General features: G+C 35.6%; 5 protein-coding genes across 5 annotated transcripts; 3 read left to right on the top strand and 2 right to left on the bottom strand.

The window, feature by feature from the left end:
- The first annotated feature begins 1,561 nt into the window (after positions 1-1,561).
- Positions 1,562-2,561, top strand: LOC136806968 (mRNA turnover protein 4 homolog). The gene has a single exon (XM_067063547.1). It carries the CDS (start codon positions 1,640-1,642, stop codon positions 2,321-2,323), a length of 684 nt encoding a protein of 227 aa, XP_066919648.1. The 5' UTR covers positions 1,562-1,639; the 3' UTR covers positions 2,324-2,561.
- Positions 2,562-4,101: 1,540 nt separating this feature from the next.
- On the top strand, positions 4,102-5,607 carry LOC136806967 (2-(3-amino-3-carboxypropyl)histidine synthase subunit 2-like). The gene has a single exon (XM_067063546.1). The coding sequence runs from the start codon at positions 4,135-4,137 to the stop codon at positions 5,536-5,538; it is 1,404 nt and encodes a 467-aa protein (XP_066919647.1). The 5' UTR covers positions 4,102-4,134; the 3' UTR covers positions 5,539-5,607.
- A 201-nt stretch (positions 5,608-5,808) lies between these two features.
- On the top strand, positions 5,809-6,935 carry LOC136806966 (CBY1-interacting BAR domain-containing protein 1-like). Its single transcript, XM_067063545.1, has one exon. It carries the CDS (start codon positions 5,826-5,828, stop codon positions 6,567-6,569), a length of 744 nt encoding a protein of 247 aa, XP_066919646.1. The 5' UTR covers positions 5,809-5,825; the 3' UTR covers positions 6,570-6,935.
- Positions 6,936-11,613: 4,678 nt separating this feature from the next.
- On the bottom strand, positions 11,614-13,140 carry LOC136806965 (uncharacterized). The gene is made up of 2 exons (XM_067063544.1): positions 12,589-13,140; positions 11,614-12,487 (listed from the first exon to the last, which is right to left on the bottom strand). The coding sequence occupies exons 1-2, from the start codon at positions 13,072-13,074 to the stop codon at positions 11,678-11,680; spliced, it is 1,296 nt and encodes a 431-aa protein (XP_066919645.1). The 5' UTR covers positions 13,075-13,140; the 3' UTR covers positions 11,614-11,677.
- Positions 13,141-14,109: 969 nt separating this feature from the next.
- LOC136806987 (uncharacterized) lies at positions 14,110-21,293 on the bottom strand. Its single transcript, XM_067063563.1, has 7 exons — positions 19,297-21,293; positions 18,619-18,885; positions 17,918-18,294; positions 17,033-17,730; positions 16,572-16,770; positions 15,565-15,658; positions 14,110-14,709 (listed from the first exon to the last, which is right to left on the bottom strand). The coding sequence occupies exons 1-7, from the start codon at positions 20,959-20,961 to the stop codon at positions 14,218-14,220; spliced, it is 3,792 nt and encodes a 1,263-aa protein (XP_066919664.1). The 5' UTR covers positions 20,962-21,293; the 3' UTR covers positions 14,110-14,217.
- Between the last annotated feature and the right edge of the window lie 37 nt (positions 21,294-21,330).

Genomic DNA, 21,330 nt, shown 5'->3' with positions numbered 1-21,330 from the left:
TCAAAATGGCACTGGTGGTGGTCCTCCACCAAAAGAACCGTCCTCGTCAGACCAGAGAATAATGAATTTATTCGAAGGACGTCCCTCTTTTGAGGGCCTTATGGTTTTGCAACAAACGCACATGAAACTGGTAAGTTTCCTTGTTTTTTTTATAAATCCGTACGATACTTTAGCGCTCGGCCACCCACGCTAAAACTCATCGAACGTTATCGTAATTAGAACAAAATCGAATATTAATTGAATGTAATTGACAATCAATCGATTGCGTTCGAGTAACAGTACTGTTACTCGAACGCAATCGAACACAATTCACACAATTCAACACAACCAGGAATTGACCGTTCGATTGAGATTCGATTACGTTCGACAATCGAATCGCAATTATTCGATCGCGTTCGATTACGTTTGATTGGTTCGATTGACACCGTCTGGCAATCAGAAAGAAGTGTTTCTACCCAGACGTCCGCGCTTGATAGGATTGATCATTGGAATGGCTCGATGAAGGATCGATATGTGATCGATGGATTACTTAACGATCCGGATGGGAGATCGATGGAGGATTGATACTCAAGATTTTTTTAAGCTTATGATTAGTTATCGATTATTTATCGATCTATCATCAGTCCATCACAAACTGCCATATAAACAAAACTCAACATTCTCACAAAAGTTGTCTTTTTGATTTCCCAAACATTCGTCGAAAGCGTTCACTTCCACAATAATTTATGTAATTGCAATTTCGGTCAGTCCGGCAATTATTCGATCGATCTATCATCATCATCGATCTTATCGACCCTATCGACTCATACTCGATTTACGATCGATAACAAATTGATTAACGATCAATGACAAATCGATTAACGATCAATGACGAATCGATTAACGATCAATGACGAATCGATATACTCGATTGAAATACTAGCTCGATAATGGATCAACGAAGGATCGATACTCAAGACTTTTAAATGGCTGAATCTTCCATCGATCTCCCATCCGGATCGTTAAGTAATCCATCGATCACATATCGATCCGTCATCGAGCCGTTCCGATGATTGATCCTATCGAGCGCGGACGTCTGGTTCTACAAAAAATTGTAGAAACTTTTGTCCAAAACTACCCGTATTGTTATAAAGACAATATCAGTAAAAAGACAAAGGTTTAATAGAATGGAATAAACTGATAGTAACTTAACGTAATATATGAGAAAGACATGAAGTTTTACCAAAATCAGAAGCCAAAATTGAAAATCAGGTCAAAATCACTGATCACAATCATCCGTACATCCATCCATGTTTTGAAAATTCGGCGCTTTAAATTTTTTGTCTCGCTTGATTTTGCCTTTCTCTAACATGAAGTGTTTAGAAGTCTTGAACAAGCGAGTTAGCTACTTGAAGCTGATGATAAAACCCCAGATCGGAAAGACTTTGTACACAAATTTGATTAAAATGAAAGTCTTATAGGTGATAACGTAGGGTCTGCATTTAAGACAAGAAAGCGATTGTGAAAATAAGATTCGGGTCTGCACTTTAATAAGAAGCTTTCCCACGTGAAAAATATTGATCTATAAAAACTATCTTTGGTTCGATTGGTGTGTACTGCTGGCTGGCGAAATAAATTACTCCACCAAATTCTTTTTACAATGCCGAAATCCAAAAGGAACAAAGTTGTTTCCTTGAGTAAGACAACTAAGAAAGGGTTTGAATTGAAGAAAGATTTAGTCTCCCAAATTCAAGCTTGCTGTGATGAGTTTGCGTCGTTATATATTTTTTCGGTCGAAGATATGCGAAACCAAAAGCTAAAAGATGTCAGACAACACTGGAGAACGAGTAGATTCTTCTTTGGAAAGAATAAAGTGATGACAATAGCTTTGGGACGAACAAAGGAAGACGAGTACAAAGAAAACCTGCACAAAGTTTCAGAGCAACTCAGTGGTAATGTTGGTCTTATGTTCACAAATGAGCAAGATCATAAAGTGAAAGAATGGTTCAGCTCATTCACAGAGCCAGATTATGCCAGATCAGGAAATAAAGCCACAAAGACAATCACTTTGCCAGCCGGACCTCTGGATGAAAATTCATATCCTCACAATATGGAACCTGCTCTGAGGTCCCTCAGCTTGCCAACAGAACTCAAAAAAGGAATAATTCACTTGACAACAGACTACACTGTATGTAAAAAGGATGAAGTTTTATCTCCTGAACAATGTAGAGTGCTCAAACTTTTCTTTGAACAATTAGCAAGCTTTCATTTGGTTTTAAAAAGTCTTTGGACATCAGATGGTAAATTTACGGTTTTGGAAGATGTTGAAGATGAAGATGAATGATATTCTTATATATAAAGTTTTATTATTTTAATCAAAACTTTTTATGATTATGAAACTTCACTTATTACATCAACTTTTGAAAATTGGTTAAATTACTTTTCTTCAAAGGAATAATCCAAAAGTGTTGTGGAGCAATTTGTTTTTACAGAGATGTCCGTAGCCGTTTGGGAGAGCGGGGGGGGGGGGGTCTTTTGAATAACTAATTACTCAAGCAGAAATATATTTAATGATAACGTCATTTTGAAATCATTTAATAATTATACCTTTTAATTTTTTGGTGCGCTATTGAGGGAAATTTTAGAAAGACAATGCAGTTTCCATTGTTTGTCAAAGAGGCACTAAATTTTCTAGTTTTTTCCACTACTAAGACTGTTTTTACCAAAATTTTACTGATTGCAGGAGGAGCAACGTCAGAATCCTGTTTTTCTGCAAATATAGCCAAAAAATATAAGTTTTACAACAATTATATGCTAAGCCAGCAAAAAAATAATGCAAACATAGTGTCCTCCCTCTTTGTAAAGGGGGATTCTGATTTTGCCCCAATTTTGGAGGTATGGGGGAAAATAAAGAGGGTGGAAAACTAAAAAATTTGGAAATTTTGATTGGGGGAACTTCACTGATCTCAAGGTAATCTCGTGTAGAAGACCTGTTTAAAGCAATAAAATCAGCAAACCTTACTTAAATCAACCTCAATTTTTCCATAAAACTTCATTTTCAAAAGCAGTTTCAAGGCATTATTTACAAGATTTCCAAAACTTTAAACTTGATTTAAGGCATTTCTGGGCATTTTTAGAACGCAAAAATAAGGGGGGAATTGAGAACAATTTGGATTTTTAGTAGGGGGAACCAACCCAGGAAGACACTATGGCCAAACCAGCAAAATCAAAGTCATATGTAAATTACTTGCAATAGAGATTTTGTTATACTGCTCATTCAGCATTTTATTAATTAAAAAAATTCCAAAAATAGTAAGAACAATTGCAATTTTTTTCTGAACACACACACTGAGTGAGTTTGGATAAGAATTTATTGTAAACTTTCTAACTTTTGTATGTTACACAACAGAATGATAAACAAAATATCCCAGAAAAATTCAATTTTATAGTACTTTTTGGCTACCCTTCTCACCCTTTTTTAAGATACCAGCAATAAAAGAATTAATGCCAATTCTTTGCTCAGCAGTCAGAAAGGAAAAATTTTCTTTCAATGAGCTATTCTGACCTTTCTATTATTTCTATCTTAAAAGAAGGAATCACAGGGGTTTTTGACAATTGGACCAACTAATGGTATCTATTGGAAAGAGGACTTGGAACACATATTTGGCATAAATGTCTCTTTATTGAAAGGTACCAAAAGTTGCCTAAAGTTATTTTTGTGTGTCCTGGAAAAAGTCCTTCTTTTATTCCTTATGTATGTCTGTGATTTTAGTATTGAGCCCCTTATCTTACCAGGGACTTCATCTCCTTGGCAACAGGTTTTCTTTTAAAATACTTTCATTAAAGGGACATAACAGTACTTGCGAAATTTGTAAACAAACTGTATGCAGCGGATACAAAATCAAAACAAATGTCACATGTCAAAATAAAAAATCAAACCAAATATGGCTAATTTTTATTGTTCAATTGTTTTACAAGTTTGTTTTGGACACGTGATTTTCATTGTTCTCTTTAATGACACGTGGTTCGCGCAATGTTTACATTTTTACTACTGTAATGTCCCTTTAATAGTCTTTCAAGGAAGGAATTGTTTCATTGTTTTTCATTATGAAATTGCTCATTCCAGGTTCTTATTCTTCTTCTTTTTTAGAGAGTATGGCAACAAAAATTGCTTTTAACTCAGACGATAAAATAGTCGATCAAAATGCATGTGTGGAACAAATCAATGTCAAAGATCTGGAAAAATATTTTGATGTAGACAAAATTGTGCAATATATTTTACAAGGAAAATATTCGGTTATTGCATTGCAGTTTCCAGATGAATTGATGACTTACTCAACTTCTATTGCATCTGAATTAAAATCTAAAACAGAAGCTCAAATATTTGTTTTAGCTGACACATCTTACGGAAGTTGTTGCGTTGATGAAGTTGCTGCAAGTCATTACAATGCTGACTTAATAATCCATTTTGGACAAAGCTGCCTATCTAATACAGGAAAAATTGCTGTTTATTATTCTTTTGGAAAAGAATTGATTGACATTGATGTGCTTCTGTCAAAATTAGGAGAAAGATTCACACCAGACGACAAAATATTGGTTCTATACGATGTTCAATATGATTATCCTATTAACTCTAACCTGGATGTTGTTAAGAAAAACTTTCAGAATGCTTCAATCTCGTGTTTGAATTTGTGCAACTCAAGTGAGATTGCTGATAATGTTACCATCAAATTTGGTCGTGTATACACCTTGACACACTCTATTGAGGAATACACCTTAGTTTTTATTGGATCAAATGAAAGAACATTATATAACACAATCGTCTCTTATCCTCGAAATACTGTTTACAGTTATGATGTAAAACTTGAAAAACTGCAAAAAGAGGATTTAAACGTGAACAAGTATTTAATGCGAAGATTTTATTTGATTGAAAAAGCCAAGGATGCACAGATAGTTGGCATTGTCATGGGTACTCTTGGAGTTGCCAGATACAATGATATGGTCAACAGGTTGAAATCCATTTTAAAACAATCTGGAAAGAAATTTTACACCTTTATTATTGGAAAGATAAACCCTGCTAAATTAGCAAATTTCATGGAAATTGATATGTTTGTGCTGGTAGCTTGTCCAGAAAACAGTTTATTAGATTCGAAAGAGTTTTATAAACCTATCATCACGCCATATGAAATGGAGATGGCTTGTTTATCTGGACGTTCTTGGTCCGGTGATGTTGTGACTGATTTTCGAGAATTACTTTCGGGATCAAAACGATTTGTTGAACTTGACGGAGAAAATGACGGAAAAGATAAAAAACCAGAATATTCTCTCATTACTGGGAAACTTCGAAATAATAACACCATGTCAGAGCCGTTATGTACTGATGTTGCAACACGTAATGAATCGAACAGTCTAGTTGCGTCTTCTGCAAGAAATGCAAGTGAATATTTAGCATCAAGAACATGGCAGGGACTTCAAATCGACTCTGGTAAAACTGAAGTTAAACTTGCTGTTGAAGGACGATCTGGAATAGCGATGAATTATAAAAACGAAAAAGAGTAGATTTGGCCTTGAAGAAATTGTAAACAATTTTTATACTGAAATGAATAATAATGATCGAATAATTATGTATGCTTTTCTGTTTGTTATTGTAGTCTCTTCCACAATCCGTTGCTTCCACATTGTATTTTGATAATAGAAACCTTTCGGGAAAACCATACTTTGCAATACTTTGAAAGAGCCTTCGATTTCAACGATAACCTTGCTATTGATGTTTAAAAGAGAAGTTACATCTTGAACATTGCTTAAATATTCTTCGTTTTCGTTTTTCAGCTCAATATAATAATAATATGAGAAAGGCGCAATCTCAAACCGATCTAGTATCGGACAAAAAGAAGATCGACCATGAAGTTAAACAAGTGCAAAAACAGATCGCCCTTGCTGAGAAAACCAATGCTAATTTATTAAAAGACTTCACCAATATTGTTGTTGACCTCAATCGATTGTTGTCAAGGCAGCACGAGCTATGTTTGAATTTTGAAAGCTTGGCACGGGAAGAGTCGCCAGTTCTTGAGAACAGTATCAGCCAAGTATACACTTCTCTGAACACACTTCAAATGTCTCTCAAGTTGCACATTGATATTGTACAAGAAAAAATTGTGAAGCGGATAAGTGAAGAAACTAAGAGTTGTCGCGACGCCAGGCAAAAGCTTGCACAATGCTCAGACGTCAAAAAGCAGCGTACATCAGCTGCTAAAATCCTTCAGAAATCGAAGAAGTTGAACGAAAAAGAACGTACCAAACAGACGAACGTGTTATTACAAACCACGAAACAGTTGAACGAGTTAACCACTCAAATGGAGATCTTTGAACGTGACAAAATAGAGAGGATGAAGCGGAATTTGAAAACGTATATTCATAGTTGTTTAGCGTACCATGTAAAAGCTGTGGAGAATTATACCAAAGCCTACCAAGTTGTTTCCAGCATCGATGTGGAAAAACATGTTGAACATTTCACTAATAATTTGTTGTATCCTGAAAAGGAAGAACGTGCAAAATTTGTTCGATGGAATTCCTTTAGCTCTGTAGCCTAACAAATCATTTGATTCAGTCTTAGGTCTTGGAGCTCTTTATTTTCACGTTCTCAGTCACTAAGGCGTTTGTTTCTAAATATTTAAGGGGGGGTTAGAATATCGTAGGATAAATTGAGCGTGTTCGGGAATACATGTTATTTTAAGAGGTATGAACCCCCTAGGTTTATTTTATCCTCCTTATATACCCATCCCCCTTCCTTAGTGAAATCCCATCCCCCTTTTTTTACAGAAAATCTGTTTTGAAGAAAACTTGCTCTAAGCTCCTAAAGTATGATCAAAGAGTACAAAATGTAAACAGTCACGTGTGCAACAATTTCACAATATAACTAGGGTGTTTATTAACATGATTTTGTGTTTTGGTGGTATATGTTTTTACTTCGAAACAGACTGTAACCATTTGTATATGATTAAATTGATAAAATTTCTAACCCACCTTTCTTATTTGATCCCCCCAGTTTTTTGACAAATCTTGATACCCCCTATCCAAAAAAAATACATAAATTGGCACCCTCTCTATTTAAAAGGGGTTGCAAACTATGAGGAGGCTTATATCATGAGCAAAATACTAAGAAACCTTCAAATCAACTTGGAAAACATTAGAAGTCTTTTGTGAAATTCAATTAACAATCCTTTGCTAATTATCTTTTCTGTTACTTCTTTTTGGGCACAATGTATTTATTGTATAATAATAATTGTTATTGTTATGTTTAGATTTTTAATCAATTGTAAATTTTCTGTTTGAAATAATCTGTAAAAATTGATTTTTTCTTAAAACAAAAATTTCTTTACTTGCACCATGAAGGTAATAAAGATATAGATGGAGAGAAAACGTCTCGGTAATGATCTAAATGGTCGTTGAAATATTTTATAAATCTATTCAAGGCGGCTTTTCTTTGATGTACCATCATTGGAAGCAAAAAACATCAATTTATAACTTTATAAGAACAGAAAGAGACTGTTTGGTTGATTTTGAAAAACTTAATTTTGCCGAAAATTCTTGTTAAAATGCGATTCGAAAAAGTTTCGACTGATGTAAGACTAAAAGAGTATATTAATTTCATATGTAAGGACACATTTTTGGGCTGGCATTTTGTTAACATTGAGAGTTGCATCACATTATCATTGAAAGTTTCTTATCTTAAAATCTTCACATTTAAGTGGGCAGCGGTTTTGATACTCTGACAAAATGATCGATACAAGGTTCCTAATCGTAAAACGTAATTCTTTTTTAAATCTATCGATGGCTTTATGGGCAGCTTCTCCTAGAAGTTTGGAGTGTTGTGCTTATTATGTGAAGTTTTTTCAATTTTTCATGACAAGGCCATTATATTTCAATATACTTGTTAAAAATGTAATGTCTTTTCATTCATCTTAAATATTCCCACAAGTATACCCAAAATTAATCATCTTATTCCCAAAGCAACCAAACATCTGTTTGCCTCCGATGATAAATCAGAATAGAATAAAAGGCATTGACTGTCCATCTTATATTTTTATTACCTTCATGCTTGCACGGTACATTATGGCGCGCCAAAGCGGAAATAAATACTATCTTCCATTTCGCGACACTATCTTTCATTTCGCGACACTATCTTTCATTTCGCGACACTATTTTCCCAAAAAAACATTATCTTAATTGAAACGATACTATCTTTTTTACAGGATACTATCTTTATTGTGGAAGTCGAGAAGTGCCATCGACAAAAAAATATTTCATTTTATTTTACTTTAGTAAAAAAAATTTAGTTTTAGAAAAAAAAATTAATTTTAGGAAAAACATTTAATTTTAGAGAAAAAAATTTTTTCCAGAGAAAAAAGAGAAAAAAGAGAATTTTTTTTTGCCAGATTCCGTGCGTGCATACACGAAGTCCACCGTCTGAAAAAAAAATTCTAAAAGAGAAAAACCTTTTGGCCCGATTCCTCCGTGCACACTTGCATGCTTCCTGGATTTGTGACTTTGTGAAGACCATCAGATGATTTTTTGCACATAGATGTCAATCCACAAACAATGCAAAGTTGACAGAACCAAATTTTGTTGAAGAAAAAACAATTATTTTGGGCAAATTTGGGCCAAAAACGACCCAAAAAATGCGGTTTTTCAGGATTTGCTCAATATTGAATATAGTACAGTAGGTAAAATGTTTTCTGTTTCTGATTTTTTGCATAAAAAAGTAGAGTATCATATCATAGATAACGGTTGAGTTAGATTTCGGTAACAAAAGTTAATCTACGTAACAAACTCTTTTTATTACCCTTTTTAATTTATAAGCATAACTACTCAATGTTCTTAACTAAATAACTCTTCATGAAATATATATTTTTTTTTTTCTAAAATTAAATTTTTTTCTCTAAACTAAAGTCTAAATTGATAACTTTTCTAAATTTAATTTTTGGACCTACCGGGAGGTCCTTTAATTTGACCGTTGTCCGTTCGTCTGTTACAAGCTTTTCTCGGGATTGGCTCATTAGTTTTTTTTAATTTTTTGCACAATGATACAAAATGGCAATGCCTGAAAAGTGACGGAGCCCGATTTTTGAAAAAAATTTTTGGGGGGCAAATTTGGGCCAAAAACTACCTAAAAATAAGGTTTTTTGGACTTAGTGCAAAATTGCTTCATTAGTTTTTCCCGATTTTTGGCAGAAAGATAGAGTGCAAGGTACCCTAAAATGTAGCTGAAGTAATTTTTCTCGGAAAATTTTTTTTCGTCGTAAAATACGGATTTTCGCAAATTTGGGCCAAAAACTACCTAAAAATAAGTTTTTTTGGACTTGGTGCAAAATTGCTTCATTAGTTTTTCCTGATTTTTGGCAGAAAGATGGAGTGCAAGGCACCCAAAAATGTGGCTGAAGTAATTTTTCTCGGGAAATTTTTTTTCGTCGTAAAAACGAATTTTCTTTTTTAGGGGAAAATTCTGTTCTACCATTTTCCTGTTAGCAGCTTTTCTCGGGATCGGCTCATTATTTTTTTTTCATTTTTTGCACAATGATACAAAATAGCAATGCCTAAAAAGTGACAGAGCCCAATTTTGAAAAAAAAATTGGGGTAAATTTGGGCCAAAAACTACCTAAAAATAAGGTTTTTTGGACTTCGTGCAAAATTGCTTCATTAGTTTTTCCTGATTTTTGTCAGAAAGATAGAGTGCAAGGCACCCTAAAATGTGGATGAAGTAATTTTTCTCGGAAATTTTTTTTTCGTCGTGAAATACGGATTTTCGCAAATTTGCGGGCCAAAAACTACCTAAAAATAAGTTTTTTGGGCTTGGTGCAAAATTGCTTCATTAGTTTTTCCTGATTTTTGTCAGAAAGATAGAGTGCAAGGCACCCAAAAATGTGGCTGGAGTAATTTTTCTCGGAAAATTTTTTTTCGTCGTAAAATACGAATTTTCTTTTTTAGGGGAAAATTCTGTTTTACCATTTTCCTGTTAGCAGCTTTTCTCGGGATCGGCTCATTATTTTTTTTTCATTTTTTGCACAATGATACAAAATAGCAATGCCTAAAAAGTGACGGAGCCCAATTTTGAAAAAAAAATTGGGGTAAATTTGGGCCAATAACTACCTAAAAATAAGGTTTTTTAGACTTGGTGCAAAATTGCTTCTTTAGTTTTTCCTGATTTTTGTCAGAAAGATAGAGTGCAAGGTACCTTAAAATGTGGCTGAAGTAATTTTTCTCGGAAAATTTTTTTTCGTCATAAAATTTTCAAAAAAAGACGACCAAGTTACACAAAGATAAAAGAAAATAAATCTACTTTTATCTGATTTTGATCAACAGGTAGGTCCATTCAGCATGTTGCTTGTTTTTACTAAGATTTAATATTTTTTTGTCGATGGCACTTCTCGGCTTCCATTCCATAAAAAAAGATAGTATCCCGTAAAAAAGATAGTATCGTTTCAATTAAGATAATGTTTTTTTGGAAAGATAGTATCGTTTAAAAAAAGACAGTATCGTTTTAAAAAAGATAGTGTCGTTTTAATAAAGATAGTGTCGCGAAATGTGTCGCGAGATGAAAGATAGTGTCGCGAAATGAAAGATAGTGTCGCGAAATGAAAGATAGTGTCGCGAAATGAAAGATAGTGTCGCGAAATGAAAGATAGTGTCGCGAAATGAAAGATAGTGTCGCGAAATGAAAGATAGTATTTATTTCCGCTTTGGCGCGCCATAGTAAATTCTCATTAAAAATTATAAGCTAATGTTTTCTTGGTAGAAGAGAATAATCTTCACTTACTTCTTGCTGAAATGCAGGTTTAAAAAAAACTTAAAACACCCCCTTCTCACATACCCACTCCACTGGGACCCCCTTGCTACTGGAAAAATTGGCCAAAATATCGTTCCTATCTGAAAGTTTTTCTCCAATTTTTGTCCCTGCTGAAAATAACCAGATAAGAAAATCCTCACTGCATAATATTGTGCTATTTCGTCCTTCCCCTCTGAATTTTCTTGCTCAAAAACAATGGAATTCTCCAGCCATATAAAACATGGGAGTATCAATAACCATCGAGCTTTGGTCCGTTCTTTTTAACAAAAATCCTACCGAGTCTGTGCAGGGTTTGTGAGAATGGGGTATCTAAAATTACCAAATTGTTTGCAATGTGTTGACATACATACTTTAATAGGATAGATTTTCGCGGGTGGCACTATTGGGAGACAATATTTTCACGAGTTCGTTGCTTTTACTGTCAAATCATCACATCATGCATGTTGGTTGTTTAAAGACGCGCTATTAGCACTTCTTTGATGCCAGTAAACATTGAAAAAGTAGTTTATTTGACAGGATATTTGTTTGAAAACATTCCATTGAGACTTAATTTCGCGGATGAAACCCAAATCCGCGTATCAAAAGTATTTGTGGACGCTTTACTTTTTTTTACTTAGTACTAAAGTAAGTTACAATCTTTTAGATTCTTCACCTCTAAAATATCTTTGCAACGATGCATAGCTTACTATTAAAGCATTCTGAGAAATTGTTAAGAAAGTAAAGTTTCCACATACTTCTAAGACAAACTTTAATTGTTGAAGTCTGCTTGAGAAATGGTAGAAGACAATATGTGACAAAAATCGTCCTTTACTTCCATGTTTTCTAGATAAGCGATAATAAAAAACAGTTTTTCTTTTAATTCACTTCGAAATCCTCTAAGACGGCAATGATAGGTCTTCTTCGAGTGGTTGTCGTAGGTGTTGATTCCGTGGCTTGCTCGGGTTCTTCCGTAGTTACCTCGGGTTCTTCCGTTGTGACTTCGGGTTTTTCCGTGGTTACTTCGGGTTGTTCTGTGGCTACTTCGGGTTGTTCTGTGGTGGCCTCGGGTTGTTCTGTGGTGGCCTCAGGTTGTTCTGTGGTTACTTCGGGTTCTCCCGTTGTTACTTCGGGTTGTTCCGTTGTTACTTCGGGTTGTTCCGTGGTTACTTCGGGTTCTTCCGTGGTGACTTCGGGTTGTTCCGTTGTTACTTCGGGTTGTTCCGTTGTTACTTCGGGTTGTTCCGTGATCACTTCGGGTTGTTCTGTGGCTACTTCGGGTTGTTCTGTGGTGGCCTCGGGTTGTTCTGTGGTGGCCTCAGGTTGTTCTGTGGTTACTTCAGGTTCTCCCGTTGTTACTTCGGGTTCTTCCGTGGTTACTTCGGGTTCTGTGGTTACTTTGGGTTCTTCTGTAGTTGTTGTGGTCGTAGTGGTTGTTGTTGTAGGCGTTGTTGGAAGAAGACAGTCTGGTTTTGTTCCACACACTTGTAGACATTCTACATCCCCAAAAGCGATGTAAACTAATTTGCCAGGTGGCGAGTAATGAAATTTGACAGAAAGTCGAGATACTCCAGCAACCATTCCTTGTTGTGATTGAAAGTGGAAAATATTTTGACATTGTGGTTTTTCATAGAGTCTGTTGATCCCTTGCCATGCGTGAAAGTCTGGGACAGCTGTTTCAAAACCAAACTAAAAATTAAAAGTGAAAATAAGGATTTTGGTTTCGTTTGAAACTATTGATGTTATATCAATGCTGGCGAGGTTTTAGTTGATTTTTTACACTAACTTACCGTCAATTTTGCACCAAAGCGAAAATCATTTCCGCTTGTGAACCAAATTCCACTTTGAATCTTTCCTTGCTCAATAGTCCTTTCTCGAAGCATTCTTTCACATTTTGCTGCACCAAAGTCACTTGATTTACATTGTTTTCCTTCAAAGTTGCAGTCGATCCCTGTTGCTTCGATTGATGAAAGTTTAGTGTTGTAACCCTTGACGTGAACTTCAATTCTTCTTTGTGAGAAGCCACCTGTTATTTTGAAAGTTTTCCCTCCATCTATAATACTCTTTGCGTTCGGTGTTTTACTATGCGAAGCATCAACATTCTGTACAACGTCAACGAACTTGATCGTTAAATCTGTTGAACGAAATCCATCTCCCAAATTTAAAATGAATTTTGAATTGTATTGACCGTTAACTGATCGAGTGAGTGCGTCACATTTTGATTCGATTTTGTTGACGAAAACCACCAAAAGAACAAAAACGTGTACGAAGTTCATTTCAATCCAATTATGTCTCTTCTGCTCGAAGTAAACTGAGTAAATAATTTTCTTGAGTAGTGAATTTTTATAAATCCCTTTTTGATATTCATATTTTGTCCGTCACAAATGACCTTCCATGCCGTGCTGAGTTTGTTTAACTGAAACTGTTAAGTTGTATTTCGAAAATGGAGTTCTCATTATTCACGAAACTTTGACAACTTTTAAACCTTAATTAATCGTTTACAATGAAGTTCACAGTTATCTTACCTTTTGAAGATAGCTCTTCGTGAATTAAAATATTATCCGATACAGACTCTATTTTATTGAGCGAGGGAATAACTACCCGAAAAATCCGCACTCGTTTCTCTCGTATCTTTGGATATTTGTTGCTGTCATAGATTTAGCCTGGAAACGTTGCGGCGAAAATGCGTTTGCTAAATATCTGATCTTTCAAAGTCTTTTATTTTTTAGATTATCCTCCTCAAAAAATCTTTCCAACGGCCCAAGACTTTTTAATATTTCATAAGTAGGTGCTGAGAAAATGTAAAAAGTGTGCCCGCACAAACTTTTGTACAAACTTTACTTTTCTTAATATTTGTACAAGACGTACAGTCCGCAAGGATTGGCGAATGAGGGGTATGTGCTTGTGCGGACGGTACCTCCGAAAACCGACCCTTAGAGAGACTGATTTTTGCTGAAAAAGTGACCCTTAGAGGTTAGAGAGACTTTCTGAAATTTTTTTTTCAATTTTTGAAAAATATCATACCCTTAGAGAGACTTCATTACAATTTCTTTCTCTGGAAATCAAAAAAAATTCCTAAAAATCCTGAATTTTCCGACCCTTAGAGAGACTAATTTAAAACTTTCTAATTTTTCCGACCCTTAGAGAGACTTTGAAAGGGGAAAAAAACCGATCCTTACCGTCTAAACATACCCATCATCCATTTTTGCCTAAGTACCCCCTCCCCCGGGCGTACAGTTAGTGCCCCTTATTGCAGATCCTTATTTAAAAATTGTTATCCGCCATAAAGAACTTGGAAGTTTCTGGGAATATCAATTTCGATGTTAATCTTTTAGCTCAATATTATAAATATTACAAAATTTTCGTTTTTTAAGAAATTATCAAATATGTAAAATAAAATGGAAGTAAATAAGAAAAACTTATATTTTATCATGAAGATAAGATCGGGTATGGAATGGCGAAGGACACCTTCCCCCGACGATCCGGTCCGATTGCGATTTCTTCAGTTTCTCTGTCGGTGACGACAACCAAGTCAGGGGGTCATATCTACGCTTACCCCCAGAAATTCTTCGTCGTAGATTTTCACGATAATTTCCTTCGTCGCCACTGTCTTTATCTAGATCGTCAATTTGCGTGTAGCCGCGCGTTCGAAAGCGTTTGATGAAATACGCTATCCAGACATAAAGGGTGATCAAAACACAATAACCTGCTGCCATCGATATTATGATGGCCGATACCATCGATTGTGACTGGCTAATGGAGTCAACTTCATTCCCTAATGGCTCGATAACCACGATTATGGTTAGACAAAGCAAAAGGAATGTTTCACCGTGATTGGCAAGTTTGTTTCGATAAGGTTGTTGTTGGATATGGAAAGATAGAGCAATAACGCAGCATATCGTCAGCAATGTCTGTGGAGAGAAATTGTAAAGAAATCATTATTTGGTTACCATCTTTTATTACAAACTTTGGAGATAAAACCCAAAATCTTTAGCTCGTTAAAAAGGCATTATGAAAAACTTCGATGCTTGACCATAAGCCAACGCGTGAGATGTTTCGAAATCTTGCTGAGAATTTTTAATTTTTCTTTCGTCTCATCTCTTATTCGTCCTACGCGAAACCTTCAAATCAAACAGCACGTGAAATCATGACACTGTCATGCTGTCGAAACGTGATAAGTGCCTTGATATTGAAAATATGCTTACAGAGGATTTAACGTTAACACAACGTAAATATTTGGACAGCTATATTTGGAGAGAGAAAATCTCGTAAGACTTTCCAACATCTTTAAGTCTTCCGGGAATGAAAAGCATATCATATTTTCTTTTCGACATGTTATTTAGTACCTAGTAACCATCGAGGATTTTAAAGGCTGGGTTACTTTGTGACAATAGTTTAAAACATGAAAATGTTTCCTGGTATCTAAAAATTCCTGGTATCTAAAAATTCTATTGTTCCAAGGTTAAAAAATCCAGTCGGGATGGTTTGGTTTGGGAGCGCTATTTTTAAACATTGAATTTCGAGTGGGGATAAATTCAAAGTCAATTTCCCCAATGGGTCTGAAATTCCAGGGTATTTTCCCACTGGAGACGAAATTTTTGCCAAATTTTCCAGCGGGTCTATGACACAGGGGTGTGGATAAATAGGAGCGAACCCACGTTTATAACCCTTTGAAAATTTTCCTACACATGCCAAGTTGCCAAGATTGAATATAACATAGAAATAGGGCACCCTTAATAAATGAGAAATTTGACAATTGTACAGACCTGTTTAAGTTGGGTATCAGTAGCAAAAACGTAAATTGCAATGAACGCGATTCGACGAAGAAAATCGATCGACCACCACCATCGAACGTGCCTCCTAAGAAGGAAAAAAAGGGGAGGGAAACATTAATACACAAATTTCCTATTAGCAGATTCATATAAAAAAGTCGCGAAAAAAACGTAGAGCAAAGCTCTTCTTGAATCGAGAACCTTTTCCTCCAAAAACAGCGCAATATTTTTTTCCACTTAACTTAGCTTGTGAAAATCGCAACCATGTCAGTGAGACAGGGGTGCTGTATTGGTTTCTAGTTGGCACTTTTCGAAAAAGATACACTCATTGAGCATTTCTTTTCGTAGCACCATGAACATATAAACGACTGGACGTCTATCCTCTATTGTGTCTTTGAAGCGAGCTTCGTTGCAGCCTGTATTTCAAAATTGGTATAAAACATCCGACACTATTCCGTCACAGTTTTATTTTTCTGATATTTTATCGATACTTTTTAACACTGAAATGCAAAATTTCAACTGCGTATACTTTTGAATCACTTTTGTCACCCAATTTTTTATGACTTGAAAAAAAAATAGTATGTTAAAAAATAGAGTCGAGAGCCTGTGTCATAATAATATCATAATTTGAATCCCGTACTCTCTAAAATTATTCCATATATGTCCAGTCGTATTCATGGTAGCACGTTTCTATTAAGTTCGCATAGTCAAGAGGTCGCATCCCGAAGGAATAAACATGGCTTTCTTTACGTCATAGAGAAGTCTAAACTGAGAAAATACCACACTAAAGAGGAAGTGGTTCCAAGGCGGTCTTCTTTGCCTTTGTATTGAAAGATAAACAAATCAACAAACCACGTAGCCTGTACATGACTTGTCAACCAACAAAGCGAGGGTTTTGAAAAATAAGAAATAGACACAGACCGAAAATATGAGATGATCATGATAATGTCAAACTAATCAAATGACGAAATACCAAAGTCAATAAAACAAAATTTTCTTACCCCAAACCTTGTGTTAGCGCATCAACAATGCTAGGTCCAAAGTTCAAATATCCATTGACTATTAGGGCGACTAAGATGGGCGGAGGAAAGACCGCCATTAGTAAAACAACAGCTGCGATGAAAGTCATGGTTAAGTGAGATCCTTGAAAACAACGTACCGAACCATCCAGGTAAAAGATGCGACGTCCACCATCTGAGTCTAAAACAAATGACAGGGTGGTGGATTGGATTTTTAGATAAATTTACCAAAATATTTAATGAGTTTAAAAGTCTGTCACTTACATCGATCAGATGTGAGACTTTGATGTTAATAAAATGAGCAGAAAAAGGTTACAGTACAGAATTAGGCTAGTAACATAAAAACAGTCCCATTGTCCACTGTATACTACCGGTACATTAGCGGAGGTTTGCGATTCAGAATAAACCTTAGGCAGTTTATCACAAAAATGATTTAAACTTACCATTAATTGGTACACAAAACAACAACAATAAAGAAGTCTCCACCAGAAACTTGTACATCAATACAATCAGAATCCAGAACGCTTGGAAAGGAGAGCTACGCTTCAGGTGAACCAAATAGCATTTATGTAGAACGTATACGATAATCAAAACCATAAAGATAAGTGCTGGATATAGGTAACCCAGAGCTACAGCATACATGCTGTTAAATTGTTCGATAAAGCAACTTTTGACTGGAACGCTGTTTACGCCACCTACATCCAACCATCCAGTAACGGTCAAAACGATTTTATTGAAACTCAATCGTCCATCCAAGACATAAGGTAACATTTGAACGAAAAATAAAATACTTCGAAGTAACGTTGAGAATTTTGGATTGATAACAAGGATGAGAATTACAACACCCAAGGTTACTATGGTAACTACGATAATAACGATTAAAGCTAGACTGAATCCGTTACATTTGACGCATTCATATGTCATTAAGTCAAGCCCCATTCCGCTTTTACATTCACCACATAAAACACCAGTGCGACCAGGCTTACATTGTGATGTTGTGTTGAAAGCACATCCCAGCATTGTGGAATCTGTTTGATTACACGAACAAAAGTTGGTTGGACATTGGAGAACTTTCAGTTGATCGTTCGAATCGTGGTAACCCCAATATCCTTTCTCTATGTAAACAACATCATCCTCGCACCTGAAAGAAGTTTCCATAATCTCCATTTATTACCTTAGTACAAAAACTTAAAATTCGCAAAAATTTAGTAAGAACCCAAAGAAACACGTATGCTTTCCTTTGTTTTAAGAAGTAAAAAATAACCAACCAAAAGGTCAAAAAAACTTTCTCTGATAGAAAAGGAGACAAATGGAAAATGTTAGCATACCTTACAACGTGAGAACCAGGTCCATTATCACATACACATCGATCATCTTTAAAGTAGAAGCCTGGTTTGCACCTAAGCACTTTGACCTTGATGGTGGCATTGGAGATGAATTGTGAGGAGCTATCAACGAAAGTGATATCCCGGATGATTTGCTTATTTTCATTCACCAGTTGTTCATAAGCTTCGTTCTCCAAGGAGTATGTTAACGCGAATTTAGCATCAACTGCATCATTAGGGTTGAATATGAAATATTTTTGCAACAAATTCATTTCTTTATTTTCTTGTAAAGAAGCAACAGGTACACTGTATACTTTGTTTGATAATTCATCTGTAGCTTCAATGTCGAATGGAATCTTTTGACCGGGAAAAGCTGTCACCTGTAAGAAAATCAAGTATACAAATGAAATATGTTTAATGTATTTACTTATGTCCAGTGTTATCAGGGCAATCAAACTTGGTACCAGAGTTACAACAATGAATTTCGAGAGAATTACAGAGAAGGGCAATTATAGTTGTGCAGTAAAAAAAACTAGCTATTCCACCAGATAATTCGATTGAGTGTTTTTCCTCCAATGTCAAAAAACTTCTCTAAAGTTAATTTCGTAATCTTAAAATCAGAACAAAGCAAAAAAATGTAACACTCTAAATCTCAACATATTGATATCACACCTCGACAAGAGAAATATTTCAATTTCACGTACCGTTTGGTTGCGTGAATCAGAAGTCAACTTAAAGTTGATTGTATCTGTGGCAATTTCCACGTGCTGATTGATGAATTCTGAATAGCTATTATTCATCTTCATCCGTCCACTGATGTAGTTTGCTGTGAAATTGAATCCTTTCCAATGCAAAGCCTTCTGGAAACTGTAATAAGGAAATTCCTCATCCCATACACAAGGCGTGATGGTGTTTGCAAAAATGGCGGCGCCCTTTAGACCCGCCCCGTTACCGATGAAATCAACCGTCACCTAAAATGAAAGGGATAACCAGAATGTTACACTACACGCTCTTTTTTTTAATACGAATAATTTCTATAAGAATTTCAGGGTGAGATTTCGGAGTTGAAACAATAGGCCTATTGTTTAGAACAATAGAAAATTAAGAATAATGCTCAACCTCAGCCAAAGTATACTATTCTTATAAAAAAACTGTGTATATTAGGCGGAAAAATAAGCTACAAGCCGAAAAGTTGCGGCCTTATCATTTGCTTGAGATCTAATAAAATTTGTCTTTCGCAAAATTTATAAAAGAATCAAGAATCGAGAAGATTCAACAAAGGGTTTTAACTCTAACCTAAAAAGCTTTTATGAATCGCTTTCAAGTCTTTGAAAGTGTGACAAATTAGTGATAAATTATTCGATATATCAAGTTTTATATACCTTCCATTGTGAGGGTGGTATTGGGTCTCCCTCCTTGACAAAGTATTGGATGAAACATGATGGGTTGTACTTGTAAACCATATCTGGAAATCCAACAGTTTGTACGTAAAGGGCACCCCCTTCAACCGGTGCATAGTTCTCAATAAATTGCAATACTGAATCAGGGTACAGATACAAATGGCTAACATCTGTCATGGTTAAAGCTCCTCCTGATGTCTGTACCCGGTTCTTGTAAAACACCACTTTATTTTTGACGTAAAATTCACAGTTCGACAAGAAGGTTGGACTTTCAACTTCATTGTAATAGAAATAACTATCTCCTCGAAATTCTAGGTCCACTCGATTGGATAAGAGAACGCCGGAGAAAGCTGATGGCCCTTGTAGAGAGAATTTATACACCTCTGTAGAGTGATTAGCGAAAGTGACGTTATCGAAAATGATGGGTGTGAAAGGTCTAGCTGTACCAAGGTTGTAATTAATGTGAAGGGCAGAAGCGCTGGCTGCTTTGTTTCTGAAAAAGCGAGTATTTTGGAATTGAATGTTCTGCCAAGATGGATCTTTTGAATAAATACTGGCGTAGGACTGTAGGAGAATGCGGCCACCAGCTCCCACCTGCGCCGCATTATATGTGAAGTTAGTGTTTTTAAAGATAACTTGGTTGGCGTTCGATTGCCGCCATGTTGCTATGGCGAAACCGCCTCCACACACTGAACCACGATTTTGGTGGAACACATTTTCCACTAAGTTGACGTGATTTTGACCAGAAGTATCATGAAATGTCAAAGTCATCCCACCACCAAGTGATGCTAAATTGTTCATGAATAAATTCTGCTGAATCAGCACTTTCGCATACGATGATTGGCCCATGAAAGCAAGCAATAGAGCACCACCAGTATGCGAGAAGATAACTGAAGTTTCAGCACTATCGATGATGACTTTTTGACTCAACGAAACAGCGATATTGTTTCGGAAAATACTTTTACTGATAGTTGCTATTCCCATAGTTTCACGTTTGGTAAACAATATTGCCACCGCACCACCTGCAGAGTTGCCACCGTAAGGAAACGTTGAATGTTTACCATATACCTCACCCTTATTGACGGCGCTACCAGAGTTATCCTCAAAAACAGAATCCTCGATGGATATATTAGTATCAACCACATTAACTGCAGCACATCTATTCTTTCCAAAATGGCAGCTTTGGATTACGAGATATTTTGCACCCCAACTTAGAATCACTGAAGTTGTATTCTCACCAAAAGCAGTAAAAGTCAGTTTTGAGAATGTTATGTTGTAGCTGATCGTTTCTGTTTCGTAAGTACTTTTATGACCAATCATTATACCGATATCACTGTTATTGGTTCTAATCGTTGTTGAATTTCCAATAAACTGGATACTGGTCAAATTAACTGAATACTGGTCCAATAACAAAGTTTCATATAAAATGTATTCTCCTTGAATGAAAATATTGGCAGTGGATATGTTGTGGTTTGATATAATACCAGTGCAAACATAATCAAGTGTTTTACAGGGTTGGGATTCATCCTCGAAACAAATCTCGGTGTCTAGTCCTTTCTGTTGGTCTACGCGTATATCTACTGATAGCACTGGTAAAGTGCAAAGTAATCCACAGAAAAACCATTTCAGCACAGTATTCAACAACATCTTTTCACTCTTCGATCCATAAAATGACCTCTCACTCCTTTAGTTGATAGCTAACATATAACTGACAATAAGAGAAAAAAATCATGCAATCTATTTCATATCACGAAGGACGAATTAACATCACGAGTAGAGCATGTTTTGATTGTCTCAATATCCCAAACAATAATTACTCATCAAATAGCTATTTTCTTTCAAGATAAACGAGTTCCCTAATGACATCATAAAACGACAAAACTTTCACTTCAGAAATCAGATAATGACATTAGTTTCCATGGAACTTAAGAGCAGCTCTGCACCCAAATTTCCCTTCTTAAAAACAGTCTTTATAAATCAATTACTTCATATAAAGAAACAACTTTAGCTAACAAC

The sequence above is a fragment of the Clytia hemisphaerica genome, unplaced genomic scaffold (assembly GCF_902728285.1).
Source record: "Clytia hemisphaerica strain Z4C2 unplaced genomic scaffold, Clytia hemisphaerica genome assembly, whole genome shotgun sequence".
NCBI classification, from domain to species: domain Eukaryota; kingdom Metazoa; phylum Cnidaria; class Hydrozoa; order Leptothecata; family Clytiidae; genus Clytia; species Clytia hemisphaerica.
The sequence above is the reverse complement of the archived record's forward strand: the minus strand, read 5'-3'. Positions and strand labels throughout refer to the sequence as shown.